The 23,603-nt window shown below is 41.8% G+C and overlaps 1 protein-coding gene across 1 annotated transcript; it reads left to right on the top strand.

Moving 5' to 3' along the window:
- Positions 1-803: 803 nt before the first annotated feature.
- On the top strand, positions 804-23,310 carry Dlst (dihydrolipoamide S-succinyltransferase; the record flags this gene model as incomplete). The annotated part of the gene is given in 13 exon segments (XM_008849731.2): positions 804-852; positions 4,282-4,337; positions 4,467-4,541; positions 4,902-4,957; positions 5,429-5,540; positions 8,793-8,945; positions 9,631-9,707; positions 10,562-10,659; positions 17,375-17,505; positions 18,664-18,737; positions 19,555-19,638; positions 20,271-20,438; positions 21,807-23,310. Coding segments are annotated over 13 exon segments (1,268 nt in total), but the record flags the coding sequence as incomplete, so codon positions are not given.
- Between the last annotated feature and the right edge of the window lie 293 nt (positions 23,311-23,603).

The following is a 23,603-nucleotide window of genomic DNA, read 5'->3' as shown; positions in this document are numbered from 1 at the left end:
TTCAGCTTCAGAGGTGGGCAGTCAGCTAGAGAAAAGGGAGATCTTGGAGAAACAAGAGAGTCCAGAGTGTTGAGGAAAGCATGCTTAGGCGTTTGGCCAGTATCCACCCCCACCCCCCAAAAAAAAACAAGAAGGGAAAAGTTAAGACTTTTTAAATTAGAGCTCAGCTCAGAAAGCAGGCAGGCTTAGCAGTGAGGAGGGACTCCTCTTTTGTTTAGAGTAACCAGGGTAGAAGACTTCAGAAAGACCATAGGAAGTCAAGCTGAAAGGGATAAATGATTTGCTCAGTCCTAGGACAAGCTGAAGACCCTAGGTCTAAAGTAGTCTAGTTTTTGCTGCTAGGGTTCAGTCAGTAAGCTTTCCAACCTAGCCACTAAATCCAGACCAATTCCCCCCTCTTCAAGTCAGGTTATATGAAGTCACAGGATAAGTCATGTGTCTGTTTTTTCAAGCTTTATTTATATTTGATGACATGGGGGAATAGAGGCATTTTATTATGCAAACATAGAAAGCTAATGAAAATTTATGAATTTTTAAGGCAAATAGATTATAAAACTCTTGGGGCTGTACCATCAGATTTCTCCCCTTCTCCAAATAAATATACACTCTCAATCCCCCATACCTATTGTTCTCTGCCAATAAGGCAGGTGGAAAAATTTGAGAAGCAGGATTCTGTATGATAAAGATGATGTCATTGTCTGCAGTTGGTCCTGTTCTATCTGCAGGCTACAGGGTGAATAGCTCCATTTCATATACTATGTAAGATAAAAGCTGTTGGTTAAGAGTTGTTTTGTTTCTTGCAGGGGTCTCCTTATGTCAGGGACCAAGTTACCCTGACAGCAGGAAGATTGTGTAAGTATCACTAGGTAATATGAATATGTGGCCATGGTTATTTTATTTAGACACCAATTCTAAATTTGACCAGTAGATGCCTTCACAGACCTCCAGTCCTAGAAATGGAGGTCATTATGTTGAGTCCCCATACCTAACCTTGATAATTTTTGTTATGATATACCTTGTGCATCTAACCAATGTCAGATGTTGAGTGAAGAGTGTACCAGTCCTTCTCAGGGAGTTAACATACAATGAGAGTTAACTTGGAATCTTCTTTTTATGGGAATAGATGTAAAAGAGTACTAAATATTCTAGTTGGGTACAAGTGCAGCTGAGGGACTGGAGGTCACATTTGTTGGAGAGATTGAGAGTATTCTCTTGGTAACATAGTTACTTGTTTTAAAACAGTAAAAGCAAAAGACCAGTTAAATAAACCCTAGGACTTTGACTAGTTTGATAGGAATGCTATTGCATAATGCTGTTTGGAGAAAGGCCATCCCTGTGTTCTTCAGATTAACTTCTGCTTGTGAATGTTTTGAGTTACTGTGTATTCCAAGTATTTCTGTGGTGGTGAGAGGATCCTCTCTAGTAACCTATTCAAGAGCTGTGAAGCTGCCTTTTCTATAAGGAGATTCTTCAGTGTGAAGAGTCAGCAAATAGCTTCCTTACCTTGCATCATGATAAGTTTTGGTTTTCATTCTTAAAAAGGCAAATTCACACCGGGCGTGGTGGCTCACACCTTTAATCCCAGGAGACAGAGGCAGGTGGATCTCTGTGAGTTCGAGGCCAGCCTGGTCCACATAGTGAGTTCCAGGTCAGCTGGGGCTACAGGGAGACTCTGTCTCAAAAAAACCGGAAAAAAAAAAAAAAAAAAAAAAGGCAAATTCACATTCACATGGTAGTAGAAGTAGGAATTCCTGTGGAAATCAGTTTTACATTCATTAAATCTTCAGGTTGTGGTACCTGTTGAACTAGAAATTTCTAAGAATCCACACTGAAAAACTGTATACCCAAATTTCTCTCTAAATGACAAGCAACAGGGGCTTGTTTAAACTACAGCATCTTACCACGTTCACACTATGTTAGGGAAAAAAACAGATTACACTGTATTCCATTTTCTGATGTGTAGTATAATTCCATTGTAAATGTTCTTTTTGCTATTTCTGATAGTCTGCAGTGAGCATCTGATGCTTTCATAATTTAAAAAATGATATAGAGTCACATATTTTTGCAATTTAACTGAAAATTAGGACAATCACAACTTTTTGTAATACAAATAGCTGATAGTAAATTATGAAGAAACAAACTTTGGGTTGAGTCACTCTTAATTATGTTACCCTAATACTAACTTCTTTGCATATCTCTTGTTTTGAAAGATCTTTAAAAAAAATGTTGGGGCTGGTGAGATGGCTCAGTGGTTAAGAGCACTGGCTGTTCTTGCAGAAGACCCAGGTTTGGTTCAGCACCCACTTGGCAGCTAACAACCATCTGTAACTCCAGTTCCAGGAGATCTGACTTCCCCTTCTGGACTCTGTGGCCATTGTGTGCATGAGTGCACTTACATCTTGGCTCATAAAATAAAAATAAATCCAAAAATTAAATCTGTTTATTAGGTTTAGTTATTTTGTGTAGGGGCATCCCATGGTGTACATGTGGAGTTCAGAGGACAACTTGCAGGAGTCAGTTCTCTCCTTCCACCATGTGGGTCATGGAGGGATCAAACGCAGGTCACTAGGTTTGGCAACAAGTGCATTTACCCACTGAGCCATCTCACCAGCTAAAAGATTTTTTTATTGTAAACCTTCTTTACTTTGTTTTTATTAAAGAGGTAATTACATGTTTCAAAAGTCAAAAAATGGTTATCAATGAAGACTTTAAACCCTTGTCCTCTACCCAATTGAACATCTCTTTTCAGAGGTGGTCAGTGGCCAGGTTCCTAGGTGTCTGCTGGAGTAGTCCCTGCATTTGCATGGTACCCATTAGTTTTTGCCCATGAACATGTGCTTTTGTTACATGGTTATATATGTGTACAAACTTAATATACAACATTGTGTTTTGTATTTTTTTAAAGTTATGTATTGTTCTTGATGCTACCTAGCCCTTATAAAGTTATTTTGACATTAAAAATGTCAAAGAGCGGGGGCTGGAGAGATGGCTCAGACGTTAAGAACACTGGTTGTTCTTGCAGAAGATCCGGGTTCGAATCCCAGAACCCACATGAAGCTCACAACTGTCTGTAACTCCAGTCCCAGGGGATCCGACAGCCTCTTCTGACCTCTGCGGGCATTGCATGAGACGGCTGTACTTACCTACATGGCAGGCAATACACACATACACATTAAAAAAAAAATGTCAAAGAACAATTACATCTATTTTGTATTGAAAGGTCCTGTTAGGACATCCAAAAAATCCTGGTATAAAAAACAAGTTTTGGGGGCTGGAGAGATGGCTCAATGGTTAAGAACACTGGTTGTTCTTGCAGAAGACCCAGGTTCGAATCCCATCACCCATATAGCAGCTAACAACCTGTCCGTAACTCCAGTCCCAGAGGATCCAACAGCCTCTTTTGACCTCTGTGGGTATTGCATGACACAGGTGCACTTACATACATGCAGGCAATACACGCATACACATAAAATAAAAATAATAAAATTTAAAAAAAGTTTTCATCTGTCTAAATCATTGTCTCAAACTGTTCATAAACAACTGTTAAATAACAACCTAAGTTACCATATATATCTACATCTTTCACTCCCTGGAGGTAATTCTTAATGAGTTTGTGCATATAGGGTGAATAGCATTTCCTAGCTTACACTGTGCCATATCAAAAAATGGCTTGGTTTTGAGGTTCCCTTGGAGTAAATCCAGGATGGACAGATGTGCTGTCTCCTAGGAAGAGAACACAATAGGAGATACCATGTAGGTTTTACTGATTTTATTTTTTGAGGGTAGAGAGTTGCAGAACACTTCTCAGTTAACATCTTTCTGCCTTATCTGATCTAAATCTGTAGTCCTGAGGATAGAAATGCCATTATACCTGGCACATTGGCTGTGCCACAGAGGACATGCCATGCATCCTAGATTTGGTTAAAGAAACCCAGTCAGGAAGATAAGTCATTTTGGTAGGTTTGCAAAGGACCAAGATGCTTTTTTTTTTTTTTTTGTCTTCATAGAGCCAGTATGCCTCAGAAGTGGCATTTCATTAGAGCTCATTAAAGCACAGGGCACTATTTAAAGCACCTGGGTCATCAGGCTCTGCGATTACACCTGCTAAGTCAGAATCTCTCCAGGTCTGGCCTGGACATACATGCTTTGAAAAATTCCCCTGCATGATATTAGTTAAGAATCACCCATTTAAAGAGAGGGTGATCCATGGGGACTGGACTAGACTGAAATATTAGTGGTTCACATGCTAAAGGAGTTATAACATTTATGTTTCTTTTATAGCATTAACAGCAATAGTGTCTTCAGTGTTCGCTTCTTCCAAACCACCCCTTTTTGCAGTAAGTACCTGCCTTCTTGTGAATGGAGTTTTACTGGAAAGAGCAACAACTGACTGAGTTTAATTAAAGAAAAACATTTAAAAGGACAAAATAGACCGCTTGTGATTTTTCTGTCTTTCTTTTTTCTAGAGAATGATGTGATTACAGTCCAAACCCCAGCGTTTGCAGAATCTGTCACAGAGGGAGATGTCAGGTGGGAGAAAGGTAAGATTCAGTATCTTATTTAAGTTAAAAACTTCCTGGCCGGGTGTGGTAGTGCACGCCTTTAATCCCAGCACTTGGGAGGCTGAGGCAGGCGGATCTTGGTGAGTTCAAGGCTACCCTGGTCTACATAGTTCCAGGACAGCTGGGGCTACAGGGAGACCCTGTCTCAAAAAGACCTAAAAAAAAAACCTTCCTAAAAGTCTCCTTTCCCTACATGACAGTCAGTGGAACCTTTTCTTTACATACACACCTACCTACAATCAGTCTCATAGGAAAGTGATCTTTTAATACATCAGGCTTTTATAAACGGGCTTTATGCTACTAGAGGCTTGGGGCTAACAGATACCCTTTATCTTTTAGCTGTTGGAGATACAGTTGCAGAAGATGAAGTGGTTTGTGAGATTGAAACTGACAAGGTGAGCTTATCCTATATTAGTGACAGTTTTTCATGATCATGCCTTCATTTAGTCTAAGTAAAGAGATAGGGACTTAACTGTTGTGTAAAGATAAATTTTAACTAGTTCTAATTTCTAGCCTCAATTGTAAAAGTTTAATTTTAGACTATGCTGCAGGTATGAACTGTGTACTTTAATCTAGTAGGGTTTTTTTTGTTTTCTTTGTGGCTCTTGAGCTGGTTTTTTGTTTGTTTGATTTTTATGTACTACTTGGAAACATATTAGCTGAATTTTGTTTTAATGTTTCCAAGAAAGAACAGAAGGGTGAATCTTCACAGTAGCAATGATCATGTCTCTGAAAACGTGGCCTATGTTTTCTGTTTTTGTGTGCAAACCTTGATATAACTGTGTTGCAACTCTTATGACTCATCCTGTTGGCTAATGCTAGGTAAAAATATGGTTTCTTTCTCCATCTCTCTCTTCCTTTTCCAGACATCTGTGCAGGTTCCATCACCAGCAAATGGCATCATTGAAGCTCTTTTGGTACCTGATGGGGGCAAAGTCGAAGGAGGAACTCCTCTTTTCACACTCAGGAAAACTGGTGGTAAAGAAGCTCTGGTGGTCAAGGTCCCCACCCCAGCATTTCTCTGAGGGATCAGGGCTGAGTGTACTCTCCTAGCAGTTCTCTTATACCTCATCCATTATGCTTTAGTTGAAGGGATAGGAGAAATCCTATTTATATATTGTGAACTTTAATTGTGAAGTTCTTAAAAAAAAAAACAGGGTAGTTTAAAAAAATACGAAAAAACACAGCTCCATAATACTCTGTTCTTTCCATGTTTCTCACAGTGGACCTTAAAGTCCTAGCAAAATGATTCTAAAGATAGTTATTCTCCCACTCCACACTTGAATCACATGGAGCTTTAAAAGTAATACAATTGGCTGAGGCTCTGAGCTCCAGGGATTTTGACTTATCACCCTGGTGGTATAGTTGGATTATTAATACTTGTTATTACTGTTTCCCAAGTGGTTCTCACATACAGCCAGGACTGAGAGCCCTGTTCTAAAGTGAGAATTACTATTTCATGGTGTCCATTATGGAGAATTCAGTGTAGCTTCTTTTTAAAAAATGTTTATTATTTATTTATTTTGTGTGTGTGTTTGTGTGTGGGTGCCCATATACCATGGCACATGTGTGAAGGTCAGAGGATAACTTGTAGAAGTCAGTTCTCTTCTGCCCTGTGGGTTCCAGAAATCAAACTCAGATGGTCAGGCCTGGTGGTAAGTGCCTTTACCCACTGAACCATTGTACTGGCCCTCAGTATATTTTCTTTTTACATTTATTTTCTCAAAATATCTCTAGGAACGATTGGCAAAAGAAGGGTACATGTATTGGACCTCATAATCATAAAACCTCATAAAAGATTAGAAAATCTTTTTCCGGGGCCAAAGAGATAGCTCACTGATTAAGAGCACTTAGCACTTTTGCAGAGGACCAGTGTTCTGTTCCCAGCACCCACATTAAGTGCTCACAACCATCTGTATTTCTAGTTCAAGGGGCCCTGATGCCCAATGTACATATACATATAAATAAATATATAAAAAATAAAAAAAAAAAAGATCTGTTTTTCTGACTCTTGTGTTTTATTTTTTTGAGACGAGGTCTCATTATATATCCCTGTCCAGGAACTTGCTGTTTGGACCAGGTTGGCCTGGAACTCACAGAGATCCCCCTGCCTCTGCCTCCTGTGCTAATTAAAGTCATGTTCCATCACACCTGCTTGACTCTTACATAAAATAGACTGTAGTAGTTACAGTATCTAACCGTTAAAGAGGGTAGTTTGCATCATTGAGGTTGATTAGGCCAAGACCACATTCAAAATGGGAGAAAAATCTAAAGCATCTAGGAAGAATGAATCTTCCAGATAAGTCCATCTTTTTTTCTTTTTTAAAAATTCTGTGTGTGTGTGTGTGTGTGTGTATGTGTATGTGTATGTGTATGTTTATGCACTCATGTACACATGCATTCATGTGTGGATGCAGGCATGTGTGTGTAAGTCAGAGGACAATTCTGGGTGTTGGTTCTTGACTTCCACCTTGTTTGAAACAGGGTCCCTTGTTCTCCGCTGTGTAGGCCAAACAAGCTGGGCCATAAGCTGCCAGAGATTCGCCTGTCTACACCTCCCATCTTTCCATAGGATTTCAGACTCATCTACTATGCCCAGCTTTACCAGGGTTCTGGGGATTTGAACTCAGGTCCTCATGCTAGCATAGCAAGCACTACCCACTGAGATGTCTCCCCAGCCTGAAGTCCATCCTTTTATCGTTCATTTCATACTGTCAAAAGAAAGTTCTAATGTAAAGATAAAACTGGATATACTGACCATATTAATGTTGTAGGCTTATTTATTACTTGAGCATCTCATTGATTTCTAATTGTTGAGAATTATCCTTATCAATCTTTTTATTTAACAACATAACTCTTCTTTATATTTTATTATTTTTATGTGTGTGCATGTATACATATACTGCCTGCATATATGTTAAGCGCGCCTGTGTTGTGCAGTGCTCTCGGAGGTCAGAAGAGGGTGTTAGATCTCCTGGAACTGGAGTTACAGACAGTTGTTAGCTGCCATGTGGGTGCTAGGATTTGAACTCGGGTCTTCTGTAAGAAGAGCCAGTGTTCTTAACTCCTGAACCATCTCTCCAGCCTCCTTAGCTCTTACTTCTTTATTTACTTATTTTATTTTTTTGGTCTTTTTGAGACAGGGTCTCCCTGTAGCCGCAGCTGTCCTGGAACTCACTATGTAGACCAGACTGGCCTTGAACTCAAGAAATCCGCCTGCCTCTGCCTCCCGAGTGCTGGGATTAAAGGCATGTGCCACCACGTCTGGCTCTTTTATTTTTTTTTAAATAAAAAATTTTTATTTTATGGGTATGAGTATATTGCCTGCATTTTTGTAAGTACACCTGTGTTTTGCAGTGCCTGTTGAGGTCAGAAGAAGGTGTTGGGTCCCCTGGAACTGGAGTTATGGAGCTTTTTGCCATGTGCATGTTAGGAACCAAACCTGGGTCCTCTGGAAGAGCAGCCAGTGCTCTTAACCACTGAACCATCTCTCCAGCCCCTATTAATATTGTTTTTATTATTATTTTTTTTAATTATCTGTATATATATGTGTGTGTGTCTGTGGAAATGTGTGTGTGTGAATTTGGGTCCTTAGATACCAGAAGAGGGAGTCAGATCCCCTTGATCTGGAGTTACAGGCTGTCGTGAGCTACCCAATGTGAGTGCTGAGAGCTGAATTTGGATCCCTCTGCAATACCAGTACATACTCTTAACTGCCAAGCTATCTCTTCAGCTCCTGAATTCTCAATCTTAAATAAGTCTTTGATTAAACTTTTATTTTTAATGGTTAGGAGTATTTCCTCTATATGGAATGTTAAAATAGAGGATGGATGTATAATGTAATTAGAAATGTGTTGTAGTTATGTATATGTTTCAACATTTTCAATTGACCAAGTGTTTTCGCTTGGAAGTTTTCATTTCCTTGGGCTTAATGGGTGCTTTGAATGTATTTGCTGGATTGGAAACATGAATATTTTCAATATTAATTGCAAAATCCATAAGGTAGCTGAATTGAGATATGTATGAGGTACATACATAGGGCCTACATAGTCTCTGGGACTAGAGACTAGTGACTTAATGTCACTGTATCTCATAGTGCCTTGCTTATAAATGCCTAGGAAACATTTGATAATGGATTGGAAATAGACCTTATATCACTAAATCCTACTTAGTGCCTGCAGTTTAGTTGCTTTCCATTCTAGACAGTGCCAATGGCATTTTTTTTCTCAGCTGCTCCTGCTAAGGCCAAGCCAGCTGAAGCTCCTACTGCAGCCTCCAAAGCAGAACCTGAAGCACCAGCAGTCCCTTCTCCCCCTGTAGCATCCATACCCACTCAGATGCCACCAGTGCCCTCGCCCTCACAACCTCCTTCTAGTAAACCAGGTAAGCTCCTGTGTTAGTTACTCATCTTGCTATAAAAAAGCAACTCACAAAAGCAACTTAAGGAAGGAAGATTTCTTTTGGGTCAATTTGAGGGTTGAGTTCTTCATGACAGGGAGCGAATGGTGGCGGAGCATGCAGCAGCTGCTCACACTGCCTTGCAGTTAGAAGCAAGAAAGATGAATGCTGGTGCTGTTTGCTTTCTTTTTATTCAGTCTGAGACCCCAAACCACATTCAGAGTAGTCTTTGCACTGTAGGAGTGGAAGGTGGAAACACCTTCATAGACACACCGTGTTTTATCTCCTAGAGGATTCCGAATCCTGCCAAATCAAGATTAACTGTCACAACCCCCAACTCCTAGGTGTCTATAGGAGAAGAACACGTCTTCTAATACCGTGTTCCCTTACCAGGTACAGTGAGATGATGACTAGGAACAAGCCAGGTTGGCTGTGTTGTAGAAAGAACTCTAGATTTTGAAGGACTAGGTTTGCATTCCAGCTTTTTATTTGCTAATCCTGTTGACTTTATCCTCATTATTTCTATGAGCAGATTGTTCATCTGTGAGTTTGAAATGATGCTAATATACCTTGAAGATAAAGTGATAATACAGTGGTGTAAAAGCATTGCACCTACTTAATAAACATTTCTTTCCATCTTTGATGTAGCTGTACCCTCTCTGATTTTCAGTGTCTGCAATAAAACCCACTGCTGCCCCTCCACTAGCTGAGCCAGGAGCTGCTAAAGGTCTGCGTTCAGAACATCGGGTAAGCCTATGAAGACTTTTTCTAGAAAAGTGGCAGAGGGGTGGTGTTGAGAATGATGGAGTGTGGGTGCTCTCCTTTGAAGAGGTGACACCTTATATCACTAGAGCCTAATGTTTTCTGCACACTAGTCTAGTGGCTTTTCCACTATATTATGCTACCAATGAAATGCTTTAGGTGAGTAAAATATTTTCAGAGAATGGTAGCTTAGTAACACATCCTTTTCTTCCCATAATGATACACGCTTCAGAGAGGTGGTTTGGTGAGCGCTCTATTCTTAGCTGTAGCTGAGGGATCAGGAAGGGGGATGGGCTGCATACTACAGAGTAGCAGTAAGCTGTCAGGACAGACATAAAAACCTCAAGGAAGTATGGTCAAGAGTGTGGGTTCTTTGCCTGAGAATTCTTTCTAAACCGTAGCCTCAAACAGGTTCTGGAGTTTCCATTCCATAAGCTATTCTCATGCAAGTCTTTACCAACAGAAATTGCCCTTTCTATAATGACTCTTAGTCTGGCTTAGATTCTTCCTTTTATTAAATTGGTTTTGGTTTTTAAATCACACCATTTCCTGGGCCTCTGTTCTTGGTCAAACTTCAGACACATCTGAATGAGTACTTTGGCATGTTTCCTTGTTACTGCTGTAAGGCCATCACATGGAAGGGGGGCCTAGAGCTGCATTCAGGAAGCAGGAGCAGGCAGATCTCTGTGAGTGCCACGCCAGCCAAGGCTACATAGTAAGACCCTGTATCAAAACAGAAAAAATAGTATTTGTCGTTCATCTGTGGCAGGCTGAGTTCTCTTGTTGACTACATGGGGATTATAGTCAGGCTGTCAATTCTTGTTCCACTTTCCTTTCAGGAGAAAATGAATAGAATGCGGCAGCGCATTGCTCAGCGTCTGAAGGAAGCCCAGAATACATGTGCAATGCTGACTACTTTCAATGAGGTTGACATGAGGTAGGATCTTTAGTTATAGTCTTTCTTACTCCCATGTCTGTGTTTCTTGAAGAACACTTGAACTTGCCCACTTTACCTACTGCTAATTCCAAAACTGGCTTGACCAGGAGAGATGTTTGATGTTTGTTTTCTTATAGTTGACACGCTGGTTTCATCTACTAATTTTTTTTTTTATTTTTGGTCTTTTTGAGACAACAAGTCAATATTTTAGTATATGGCTCCTCAGAGTTATTCAGAAAAACCCAGACACTGGAGATTCTGTTTATCTGCAGGTGAATCCACCAGGGTAATCAGCTTCTGAATGCTGTATCTACTAATTTTTTTTTTTTATTTTTGGTCTTTTTGAGACAGGGTCTCCCTGTAGCCCCAGCTGACCTGGAACTCACTAAGTAGACCAGGCTGGCCTTGAACCCACAGAGATCCACCTGCCTCTTGAGTCCTGGGATTAGAGGCATGTGCCACCACGCCCCTTATTCATCTGCTAATTTTCTAATACTATGCCTGCCTCCTCTGCAACTTAGAACCTTAGCATTTTGGACATTTATGCCTGAAATATTGAGATTTCTGATAAACTAAGATAGTGTAATAGTTTGTTGTGGGTTTTGGTGTGTGTGTGTCTCTGTCTGTTGTTTTGAGACAGGATCTAACTGTGTAGCTCTGGATGTCCTGAAACTCGCTGTGTAGATCAGGCTGGCCGCCTCAAATTCAGAGAAATATGCCTGCCTCTGCCTTCAAAGTGCTAGGGTTAAAGGCATACACCACCATTCCTGGCTTGTTTTTTTTGTTTGTTTTTATGTTTTTGATGCAGAGTCTTAAGTAGCCCAGGCTGGGCTTGAATTCTGTGTTGAAGTTATCTTCCTGCCTCCACCTCCTAAGTGCATGGAATTGCAGGCATGTTGCCCCCATGCCTAGCTGCACATAACAATTTTAAACTCTGATGGTCATTATTGGCTTGCCAAGCAAAGCTAAGACCAACTGAGCCAACAGGACCCACTTCCTCGCCAGCTGTCCCTTGGAATGGAGAACCCTTGACAGCATGCCCAGAACCAGGACTCTACACCCTGCTTCTTCCTTACAGTGACTAAGCAACTCAGAATCAGACAGATGAAAAGGCAGAGACTTGTCCGCTCTCACTTTTCCCAGGTGTTTTTAGTTTGGGTTTTGTTTTATTTTTTTTTTTTGAGACATGGTCTCACTATGTAGCCCTGGCTTGCCTAGAACTCACTTGTAGACCAGGCTGACTTGGATCTTAACAGAGGTCCACCTGCCTCTACCTCCCAAGGGCTGGGATTAAAGCCATGTGCCACCATGCGTAGCACTTTTCACAGTTTTGATAATGGAAATGGAAACCAAGTTGAGTTTCTGAGGGAGGGGGTGATGTGTGTGTGCACATACAGGTGTGCATATGCATGGATTTGAAGACCAGAGGTTAACTTTGTGTTGTTTCATGACTACTGTCCATCTTGAGTTTCTTTGTTTTATTTTTTTGAGACAGGTTCTTACTATGTAGCCCTAGCTGGCCTGGAACTCACAGAAATCTGCCTGCCTCTGCCACCTGAGTGCTGGGATTAAAGGCATACACCTCCATGCCTGGCATTTCACCTATTTTTTTGAGGCAGAGTTTCTCACTAGCCTGGAGTTTGCCAAGTAGGTGAGGCTGGCTAACCAGGTAGCCCCAGGAATCTGTTTCTACCTCCCCAATGTTGAGATTATAAGTGTGTACCACCATACCCAGGGTTTTTTATGTGGGTTCTGGGGATTTAACTCAAGTCTTCATACTTGCCTGGCAAATACTTTAACAACTGAACTATCTCCCCAGCCCCAAAAGAAGTTGAGTTCTGAAATAAAAACCTGAGATTGTTAACCATAGTAATTAATTCACTGTACCCATTCCTGTAGTGTACAGCTATCAACATTGTAAGGAAGAAAATAGTTTCATTTAACAAGCATTTTAAGTGCTTATCATATACAGTAAGAACTTAAGTGTATAATTTAGGGGGATACAGAGGTGAGTGTAAAAGCTCTTGAGAGTTTACTGTTTGATTTGGATGAATACAAAGTAAAAATCTAGAAAAAAAGAGCCAGAAAGATTAAATATGAAGTAGCGAAGGGGGAATAGTTGGGTTTTCTCTTGAAGGTTAAGGGTCGATATAGCAAGGGCAGAATCAGGGAAGGTCTCCAGGAGGAAGGAGTTTTAATAGCTTATCAAGAATGACAAGCATTTAAGCCAGGTAGGGCGGTACACATCTGTAATCCTGGATCTTGGGAGGTGGAGGCAGGAAGATCAAGAATTCAAGGATATCCTTAGCTACATAAAGAGTTCAAGACCAACTTGGACTATATCAGATCTTTAAGAAATACTGATGTGCATTTAGGTAAATTATATTATGGAGAGAGAAAGGTCATTCCAGTTTGGACTGTGACTCAGGCAAAAAAGCACGAAAAACAGGAAAATTCATTTTAGCCATGAAGAGTATGTGTAGGAGAAAATGTTAAAGAAGGCTGGGTCTAACCAGGTGTGGTGGTGCACGCCTTTAGTCCTAGCACTTGGGAGGCAGAGGCAGGCAGAGCTCTGTGAGTTCAAGGCCAGCCTGGTCTACATAGTGAGCTCCAGGACAGCTGGGGCTACAGGGAGACCCTGTCTCAAAAAGACCAAAAAAAAAAAAAAAAGATAAAAAATAAAGAGGGTTGGGGGTTGGGTCTGTATCATTAGGTTTTGAGTATCAGCATAAGAATTGAGTAAGTCAAAAGATATATCATATTTTCAGGGCGTCCGTCTCTTTTACTCTGAGTGTTAAGTCTGCTCATCTACTTTTCTCCAGTGAAATTTGTTTTTGTCCTTTGGAAGAGTTCTGAAAAATAGAAGTAGTTTATTGACAGTGTGCTGGCGTACTGACAGGGTAGGGCTTGGCTGATCTCTCTCAGTGTCACCGTTCTATTGGGAAGCTCTCTAGAGACTGTCATTTTCTGTACTGTCCGTAGTATTTAGGGAAGGGGCTTCCCTGATAAATCACAAAGGCTATGGCTTATGTTTCCTGCATTAGGGGCAAATTGTGTACAAATTGAATTGAACTGTGAAATTTTACCCAGTTTCTTAAGACAAAACATGTAAATATTTGTGTCCCTAAAAGATGCAGTTGGCCCAACAGGCTTTATTGGAAGATAAGTTTAATAGCTGGATCTCCTTTCAGCAGCTAATCTAGTGTCACTTTAGCAATGGCCTGGTGTCTCACTGCAGGCAGTAATCTGGTTTAGATCGAGTGCCTTTTAGGTCTTCTGCCTATCAGCTAACTCAGAAGAAACCCTTCTGAGACTTGCTCCTTTCCTCTGTTGTCCCAGCTCTGCTTCCAAGGGCAGAGCTCTGAAATAGAAACTCCTTAATGACCAGACAGTGCATTCTGGCTGGTCTGAGAACTGAGATGTTTATCACTTCTCTTTCCCTCCTTTGTAGCCCTTGTGTCTTGGGAACCAGTAATGTCTTTAGGGTAGTAATCCTAGCACTAAATGAGGTTAGACTCAGGAAAATAAGCATTTTAAACCCAATCAGTCTCCCTAGGAAAATTTCCTTTTTCAAAAACAAAAGGTCTGAAGGGGACAGTTAAAGTTGTGCCCCATCTTCTCTTTCCTGCTAATGTTGAATTAGGCCATTATAGGGAAAAGGGAGAACCAAGCATTTGAACCTGAAATAAAGTTAAATTCAATTTCCATCATGGAATGCTATTCCTATAATCACAGAAGTTCATGCAGGAAGATGATGGGAAAGCCATTTCTCGATAATTACAATGCATATGTGGGGGGAAAGGCTTTTTACCAAGCCCTGCTGCTGAATCTGAAAGAGACAGACCACAGCCCACCTGGAGCCACTTTCTAAATACCAGGGAAACCACAATTATTAAGACCAATCTTAAGAGCAGGCACTGTGTCTTGTCTTTGTATCTCGGTGCCCAGCCCTCAACCTCACATATGATGGTTATTAGTAACTACTTGATGAATAAGTGGATAGAACTGCTAACTCAGGAAATGAAGAGTGAATCTGCTGACTTTACATGAGCCTGAATAGTCATGAGCACTTTTGATTACATGTGATTACATGGAGCCCATATACCGCAGGTGTCTTTTTTCTTTTCTTTTTTTGCTAATCAGATAGAAGAAATGCCACAAAATAATTGGTTTGGATATTCTTTTTATTTTTTCTTTTCTTTTTTTTTATTTTTTGGTCTTTTTGAGACAGGGTCTCCCTGTAGCACGAGCTGTCTTGGAACTCACTATGTAGACCAGGCTGGCCTTGAACTCACAGAGATCCGCCTGCCTCTGCCTCCCAAGTTTGAGACTACAGGCATGTGCCACCACACCTGGCAATTTTTTTATTGTTTTGATCTTTTTTTTTTTTTGGTCTTTTTGAGACAGGGTCTCCCTGTAGCCCCCAGCTGTCCTGGAACCACTATGTAGACCAGGCTGACCTTGAACTCACAGAAATCCGCCTGCCTCTGTCTCCCGAGTGCTGGGATTAAAGGCATGCGCCGCCACGCCCGGCTCTAACATATTGTTTTTGTAGACTTTGTTTATACTTAAAACTTAATTAAAAATTTTTTTTTTAATTTCTATGTGTATGAGTGTATTGCCTGCAAGTGCATCTGTGTTATGCAATGCCTGTGGAGGTCAGAAGAAGGCATCAGATTCCCCTAGAATGGGAGTTACCGATGGTTGTTAACCACCATGTGGGTGCTGGGAACTGAACCTGGGTCTTCTGTAAGAGCAGCCAGCTATCTCTCCAGCCCCTAAAACTTATTTTTCTCAAAATTTTATTTTTGAGACCCTGGAGCCATAGGTGGCCTGGAACTCGCTATGTAGACCAGGCTGGCCTCAGTCTCACAAAGATCTGCCTGCCTCTGTGTGCTGAGTGCTGGGATTAAAGATATGTACCACCATGCCTGACCTTTTTTTTTTTTTTTTTTTTTTAAATTTATTTTTATTTTATATGTATGCATGTATTGCCTGCATGTAGGCAAGTGCATCCGTGTCATGCAGTGCCCTTGGAGGACAGAAAAGGCCATCGGATTCCACTGGAACTGGAGTTACGGACAGTTGTTAGCTCCAACGTGGGTGCTGGGACTCGAACTCAGGTCTTCTGCAAGAACAGTCAGTGTTGTTAACCATTGTGCCATCTCTCCAGCCCCCCTGACCTATTTTTTAAAAATTATTTTTTTGGGGGCTGGAGAGATGTCTCAGTGGTTAAGAATACTGACTGTTCTTGCAGAAGATCTGGGTTCAAATCCCAGCATCCACATGGCAGCTAACAACTGTCTGTAACTCCAGTTCCAGGGGATCTTACAGCCTCTTCTGTCCTCCAAGGGCATTGCACAACACGGGTGCACTTGCCTACACGCAGGCAATACACGCATACACATAAAATAATAAATAAATAAAATATTTTTTTAAATATATTTATTTGGGCTAGAGAGTTGGCTCAGCTGTTAAGAGCACTGGGTGCTCTTCCAGAGGACCTGGTTCAATTCCTAGTACCCACATGGTGGCTAACAGCTGTCCTTAACTCCACTCATACACATTAAAATAAAAATAAAATATTTTATTATTTTTTGTGTGTCTGAGCATTTTGTCTGCATGTATGTAAGTGCACCACATGTGTGCAGTGCCTGCAGAGGTCAGAAGAGGGCATTGAATCCTCTAGAACTAGAATTACAGATGATTATTAGCTGTAGCGTGGATGCAGGTCCTCTGCAAGAGCAGCCAGTGCTCTTAACCCCTGAGCCATCTGTCCAGCCCCTTATTTATTTTTAAATTTTGTGTGTGAGTGTTATGCCTGCATGTAATGTCATACAGTGCCTGTGGAGGACAGAAGAGGGTGTTGGATCCCCTAGAACTGGAATTACAGATTGTTATTAGTCGCCATATAGGTGCTGGAATTTGAACCTAGGTCTCCTCGAAGAACAACCAGTGCTCTTAACTGCTTGAGCCATCTCTCCAGCCCAGTATGTGATCGTTTCATGATATGTCACTGAAATCTGATTTCTAAAACAAGGAAGGAGCCCTTTAAAGGGCCTAGTTCATCTTTAAGACAGATTGGTGGGGGCTGGAGAGATAGCTCAGTGGTTAAGAACACTGTTCTTGCAGAAGACCTGGGTTCGAATCCCAGCACCCACATGGCAGCTAACAACTGTTCATTACTCTATTGCTAGGGGATCCAACAGCCTCTTCTGTCCTCCATGGGCATTGCATGACATGGGTACACTTAGCTACATGCAGGCAATACACGCATACACATAAAATAAAAATAATTTTAAAAAAAGACAGATTGGCACCAATTTCTTTAGATCCAGTTTTTGAAAAAGAACAGGTTATTATGTTGACCTCTAGTGGATGTTTCAAAACTTGAACGTAGGTAGGTGATCCAGAGTAAGGGAAAAGCTCACTCAGTTGTATACATGGGAGAAACCTTTGTGAGTCAAAATCAAGGCTTCACCTGGGTCTGGTGGTCCAGTCCTATAATCCTTGCTACTCAGGAAATTGAGGCAGGAGAATTGTAAGTTTAAGGCGAGCCTGAGTGACTTCATTGCACCCTGTCTTGAAATTTAAAAAGGGACTAGGGGATAGAGTTCAGTGATAAAGCACTTGCCTAGCTGCCAGCATTGTTCAGTCTGTAGACACATACAAATCAGGCCTTCATACACAGTTTCTTTGTATCATGTATTTACAGTAACATCCAGGAGATGAGAGCTCGGCACAGAGATGCTTTCCTGAAGAAACATAACCTCAAACTAGGCTTCATGTCTGCATTTGTTAAGGCCTCAGCCTTTGCCTTACAAGAGCAGCCTGTTGTAAATGCAGGTAAGTTTCTTGAGACTACTGTGGCAGAGGTCTTTGGAGGTAGGTGTATGAATACAGACTACTCCCACATGTAGGGGTCAGCAGACTTAAGGCTTTTTATTTCACCTTCCCTAAATGCCATCATCATTTCTGTCACCAGGTGGGCAGAATGGTTTTTCCTTCTAATGTGCAGCTTGTCTGTCAGCAGGCAGTTCTGGGACAGCCCAGCTCTCTGGGCTGTCTCATGTCATAGGTTAGTTCTTCCCTTTGTTACTTGACTTCCACATTTGGCATTGGCCCAGTGGATCTCAGGTCAGCAGGCCTCATTGGGAAGGCTTGGGTTTGGCCTGTCTTTCATGGACTTGGTACTTGTTTTCTTTTGGTTTTACTTTTATCATAGAAGTGTTGATCCAGCTCACAGTTCTCTTCCTGTTGAGGCACTTTTGTGCTGTGTTCCTTGGAAGATAGGAAAGGGGACAGTGATACTTTTGCACTCCTCAGTAAAAGAGCCCTAGTCTTCTCCCATTGGATGGTGGTATCCAGGTAAATAGTAGGCTGTCTCTGTTTTGCCCAGATGTGCTTCTCTTTTTGTCTCATTCTTCTCACACTTTCCTGACCTCCATTTTTTCTTTTGACCTCCTTTTTTTTCCTGCCTTCTCCTGCTTGTAGGTGTTTCTAAGTTCTCTTTTTCATTTGACATACATTGTAACCAATACATCATAGAGACTTTGGAAGAGTCCCAAGCCTTTATTTTCTCATGAGTTCTAGTTATTTTTAGCTGCTGTTTTGCTATTTCAAGATGGCATATTTAAAAGCTAAACCCCTCTACTTCCTCCTGAGTCTTCCAGAGAGAGGCTTCCCTATTCCTCTTGCTGAGGGGAAGCAGAATGGGCAGCGCCCCTCCCCTTCCTCTTCTTTGCTCATTTGCCTTTTTGGAGCACTTGTTAACTCTAGTCGTCTTCTCTGCTCAGGGCTTGAACAGAGCTAGCAGATAAGAAATTAATGTGCTTGTCCCCTATGGAGTCCTCAGTGAGTTATTTTCATGTTGTAGTTATTTTCATGTTGGTTGGTCAGCCCATACTGCATTGGGCACTGAAAATTTCCACTTTATTAATGTAAATTGTAGTTTATTTAGCTTTGGCGAGGAGGGTTGTATGTAACGTGTTTTCTCTCTCATAGTGATTGATGATGCAACCAAAGAAGTGGTATATAGAGATTATATTGACATCAGTGTTGCAGTGGCCACTCCACGGGTATGTTGGGGCAAGAGTTGAGAGTGCTGATCTTAGATCTTGTTTATGTGATTTTAGACCTTGTTTATGTGAAAAAACAGATCATAGCGCTAGAGAGATGGCTCAGCAGTTAAGAACACTGGCTGTTCTTGCAGAAGACCCGGATTTGAATTGCAGCACCCACATGGCAGCTAACAACTGTCTATAACTCCAGTTCTAGGGGATCTGACAGCCTCTTCTGTCCTCCTTGAGCATTGCATGATACAGGTGCACATCACATGGGAGAAATTATTTCTGTCATTCTATGTTTTTAGGAGGTCATTAGTAAAAGTTTTTTTTTTTGTTTTTTTGTTTTTGTTTTTGTTTGTGTCTTTTTGAGACAGGGTCTCTCTATAGCCCCAGCTGTCCTGGAACTCACTTTGTAGACCAGGCTGGCCTTGAACTCACAGAGATCCATCTGCCTGCCTCTGCCTCCCAAGTGCTGGGATTAAAGGCGTGTGCCACCACACCCGGCTGATTTTTTTTTTTTTTTTTTTTTTTTTTTTAAACCATACCATTTTCTTTCATCTTTTTGCAGGGCAGGGGGTGTTTTTTGAGATAGGTTCTCCCTGTAGCCCCAGCTGGCCTCGAACTCACAGAGATCTACCTGCTCCTGCCTCCTAAGTATTGGGATTAAAGGCATGAGCTACCACACCCAGTTTATATTCTTTAATTTAAGGCCTGGTAATCACAGTGAGTTTAAAGTGTTCTGGTTGGGGAGAACTGTGCATTAAATCAAGGAAGTGGTAACTATAAAGTGTATTGTTATTTTATAACTGAGAACAGCTTTTCACTCCAGGGTCTTGTGGTTCCTGTCATCAGGAATGTGGAAACTATGAATTATGCAGACATTGAACGGACCATCAATGAGCTAGGAGAGAAGGTAAAGTGAAATATGTGCACAGCTGCTGGAAGTTGAGGGAACAAAGCCTACAGAAGGCTAAGCTTGCCGGAGAATATTACTGCTTAAGGAGCTAGGGTCTTGTTCCCTAAGAAATGTATAGTCTCCAGGAAAAGCAGTAGCCCATAAAAGCTAGATAGAGGCATCTGGCAGAGTCTCACATGCTCAGATCTCATTAGTCAAAACCTGCTGGCGGGAGGGGAGACTGGAGAGGTGGCTCAGCTGTTAAGAACACTAGCTGCTCTTGCAGAAGACCTGGGTTCAGTTCCCAGCACCTACAAGACTTAACTCTAGTTCCAGGGGATCTGATGCCCTCTTCTGGCCTTCATGGGCATTGTATGGGCATTGTATGGCACAAGGGCACTTACATGCAGGCGGTATACTCATACACAAAATTAAAAATATTTTTAAAACCTGCTGGAGGAGGAAAGGATGGTTGTGGAATCATGCTTTTTCTCTTGTGGAGCACTAGTCACAGTCACTTTAGCTGAACAACTATCCTGTGGAAGCCAGAGGTTGCACTGTTGATCTCAGCCTTGAGCTTTCTGGATTTACTTTTTCAGGCAAAGAAACCTGGTTTCGCTTAATGTTTCCTTTTTGAAACTTGTTTTTAGGCTCGAAAAAATGAACTTGCCATTGAAGATATGGATGGTGGTACTTTCACCATTAGCAATGGAGGAGTTTTTGGGTCTCTCTTTGGAACACCCATTATCAACCCCCCTCAGTCTGCCATCCTGGGCATGCACGGCATCTTTGACAGGCCTGTGGCTGTGGGAGGCAAGGTAGGAACCATCATTTCTAAGGCTGTACCAGCTAAGGGGCAGTAAGAGAGAAATCTAACCAAATGCTCATTACAAAGCATTCACTACAATTTCAGGCTTAAGTTTCATTTCTTAGTTTCTAATTAATAGTTAAGACACTGGTTCTAAAACTGGTCTTTTTAAAAATGCAAATTCTAAGTTGTTACCACCTTTACTCCCAGCACTCAGAAGGCAGAGGCAGGCAGATCTCTGAGATTGAGGCCAGCTTGATCTACATAGTGAGTTATAGAGAGACCCTGTCTCAAAATACCAAAAAAAAAAAAAAAGTTGGAGAACCATTGAGTTAAAGATGCTTTTGCCCATTGCTCTGGGACTTGTTGACATACATCATTGTCAAGGTGCCATCGGTAGTTGGAGATAGAGTTTGAGACATGCTGCTTGCTCCTGGAAAACAAGGCAAGAATTCACAGCAATCTTATGAACTATGGATTTGTATGATAAGGCTTATAAGTTTTCTGGGAGTTCAAGGAATGAGGTCAAAGGAGCTTGAGCTAGCTTAGTTGGAAGGTAAGGTAGTAGGGGAAAATAGCTTTCTGGGACTTCTTTGTTTTGAACCTTTTTTGGTTCACTGACTCCTCTGTGGAAAATGGTTGCACACCTAACTATATATGTTAGCAGAAATTTTGAACTCAAGATTAAAAGTTTTTTGTTTTTTTTTTAAGGCCAGATATAATGAGTTGGTAGAACCCCTATGTAGCATGTACAAAACCCGGAGTTAGATCCAGCACTGCATAAACTGGGTGTGGTAGTGTATGCTTGTAGTCCTGGCATTCAGGAGCTGAGACCAGAGGATCAAGAGTTCAGTGTCATCCTTGACTATATAGAGAGTTTGAGACCAGACTGGGTTACATGAGACCTTGTTTCAAACATAAACAAAAAAGCCTTTTTTCTCTCTAAATTTTAATTTTAAGGCTGGGGATCAGTGCTTTGTTTGATCAGTGCTTGCCTGGCATACTCAAGGCCCTGTATTGGAGCTACAGCATTACAAGAAATAACAGTGATAAAAAAGATTAAAGTAGCTCCTACAGGCAGCCAGAACTGAAGGGAAAATCTTTTCTGTAGGTAACAGATTAGAGGGCAAGTATAGCTTTACTTATTTGTTTTAAGGCAATTTTGAGAGACTGTTTTCCTTGTTTAAACTTTTTTCTGAGTCAGGGAGCTTTGCATTAGGAATAAAGCTTGTTCTTTAAAATAATCATAAGTTATCAAGAGGCAGCATTGGTAGGAAAGACTTTGGAACCAGGATTGTTATTGATAAGGGCTTTCTCACCTCAGTAAGGCTTTCTCTAATCTGCTGAATATAGATCTGTTGACCTTTTCTCTCTGCAGGTGGAGGTGCGACCTATGATGTATGTAGCCCTGACTTATGACCACCGGCTGATTGATGGCAGAGAGGCAGTAACTTTCCTCCGCAAAATCAAGGCAGCAGTAGAGGATCCAAGAGTCCTCCTCCTGGACCTTTAGGTGGAAGCCACACACCCTACCAACTGATCATATAGGAACTGAAAACCAGTCTTCTCCCTGTCCCCTCATCAGTCCCAGGTTAGCCTGGTGACAGGCAGACACATGCTGTTGGCCTCAAGTAAGGAAGCCAGGGCACTTTGTAACCAGCAGTTGCAGGTCTTTTCTTGGTGTTCCTTTTAGGTTCTCTCCCTCTCTCTGTCCCTCTCTTGCCTTCTGTTATCTTGGGCCTGAGAGAGCCTTAATGGATGCTCATTAATATGCCTGCCTTTCCTCCAGCCCTCTGCAAAGACAATTTTGCTTCTCCCCAGTAATAGTATATTATAGGGAAACCACCGGGGACCATGTGATTGAGTTTCTATTTTTGGAAAGTGTCTCCAGAGATTCCTAAGGGGCTGCTGTGCCTCCCAAGCTCAGAGCAGCCTCGGTCCCAGCTGTGCACATTCTCACTTGATGCCACCTGTGTGGGGGTTTTGAACACGAGGAGGTGCTGCTTTGCTTCTTAAATGCACCATCATTCCCAGCAGTCCGTGACTTCCAGATGCCTCTCTACCTCTTCCAGGAAGCACAGACCAAGGGATTGGGGGTAGGAGGGATTATACAGAGTTCCCTGAGGTTACATGTAATCACAGATGGGAGCAGCACTCCGGCCTGCCCTCACAGTCTGCATTGTAGGCTCACACTGGGAAGATTCATTTCGGCATAATCACATACAGCTGTGGTCATGCTAACCCTTTCCAGGCTGCTAGGAACCATTCTAGGGCATTGTTCTCATTTAGAGCAGATTCTAGCACATCATGGCAGTGGGACAGAGCCTGGTGAGGGGACTGGTTCTGACCAGCTCAGGTTGACTTGAGCTTTTAAATTCAAGGTAGTAATAAGCATGTGGCCTAAGGAGGCTGTTTCCTCCCTTCCTGGGTTGTGGCCTGTGGGGAGTGGGGTCTAGGTGCCTCTGTTGCAGGACCCAAATCTAGGGGAGGACGAACTATGGTGGGAACCTGCCTGAAGAGTTATTATTTAGTAATGAAATAGATGATGTCATCTCTAAGGTCCTGCCCTTTGCGTGCAGACAGAATCATTGGAATTTCTTGAAGCATAGTAAAATGCAAGCAACTTGTCATGTAAGCCACTGGGCATAATGGTTTTGTTTCCAACTGCACTGAGGCCTGAGACTGCTGACATTTGACGGGGGGCCATTAGTGCCGAGATCCCTTTTTTATTGTAATCCAAGACAAGGCTGGGGTGGGGGTGGGGCCAGTCCTGAGTGCCTGCAGCATCTGCTATGTTGTCTTCACCATTCAGAACATGAAACTGAAGTATTTAAAGAGGCTGATTTTGAATGAAAATTAAAGGGCAAATGTTCTCAAACAGGGTTCCTGTATCTGTGTTCCTTCAGTCTTTGAGGTTGTGTACCCCACCCCCCAGCAATTTTGCAACAATGCAATCGCTGCAAAATTGAGTTTTGAAAGTTCCTGCATATTGAGTTGGCTATCCAGGGTTATTTCATACCTTTTTTCTGGAGGCACTAGGCATTGAACCCAGGACCTTGTATGCTCTTGTCACTGAGCTGCTTCCCCAGGCCCCTGTTCCATACCTTTCACATGTTAACACTATCCTAATTTATCAGAGATGGAACCCTGGCACTGCCAGATGGGGAAAAATTCT

The sequence above is a fragment of the Nannospalax galili genome, unplaced genomic scaffold, assembly GCF_000622305.1.
Source record: "Nannospalax galili isolate Female #2095 unplaced genomic scaffold, S.galili_v1.0 scaffold24, whole genome shotgun sequence".
NCBI lineage: Eukaryota > Metazoa > Chordata > Mammalia > Rodentia > Spalacidae > Nannospalax > Nannospalax galili.
The sequence above is the reverse complement of the archived record's forward strand: the minus strand, read 5'-3'. Positions and strand labels throughout refer to the sequence as shown.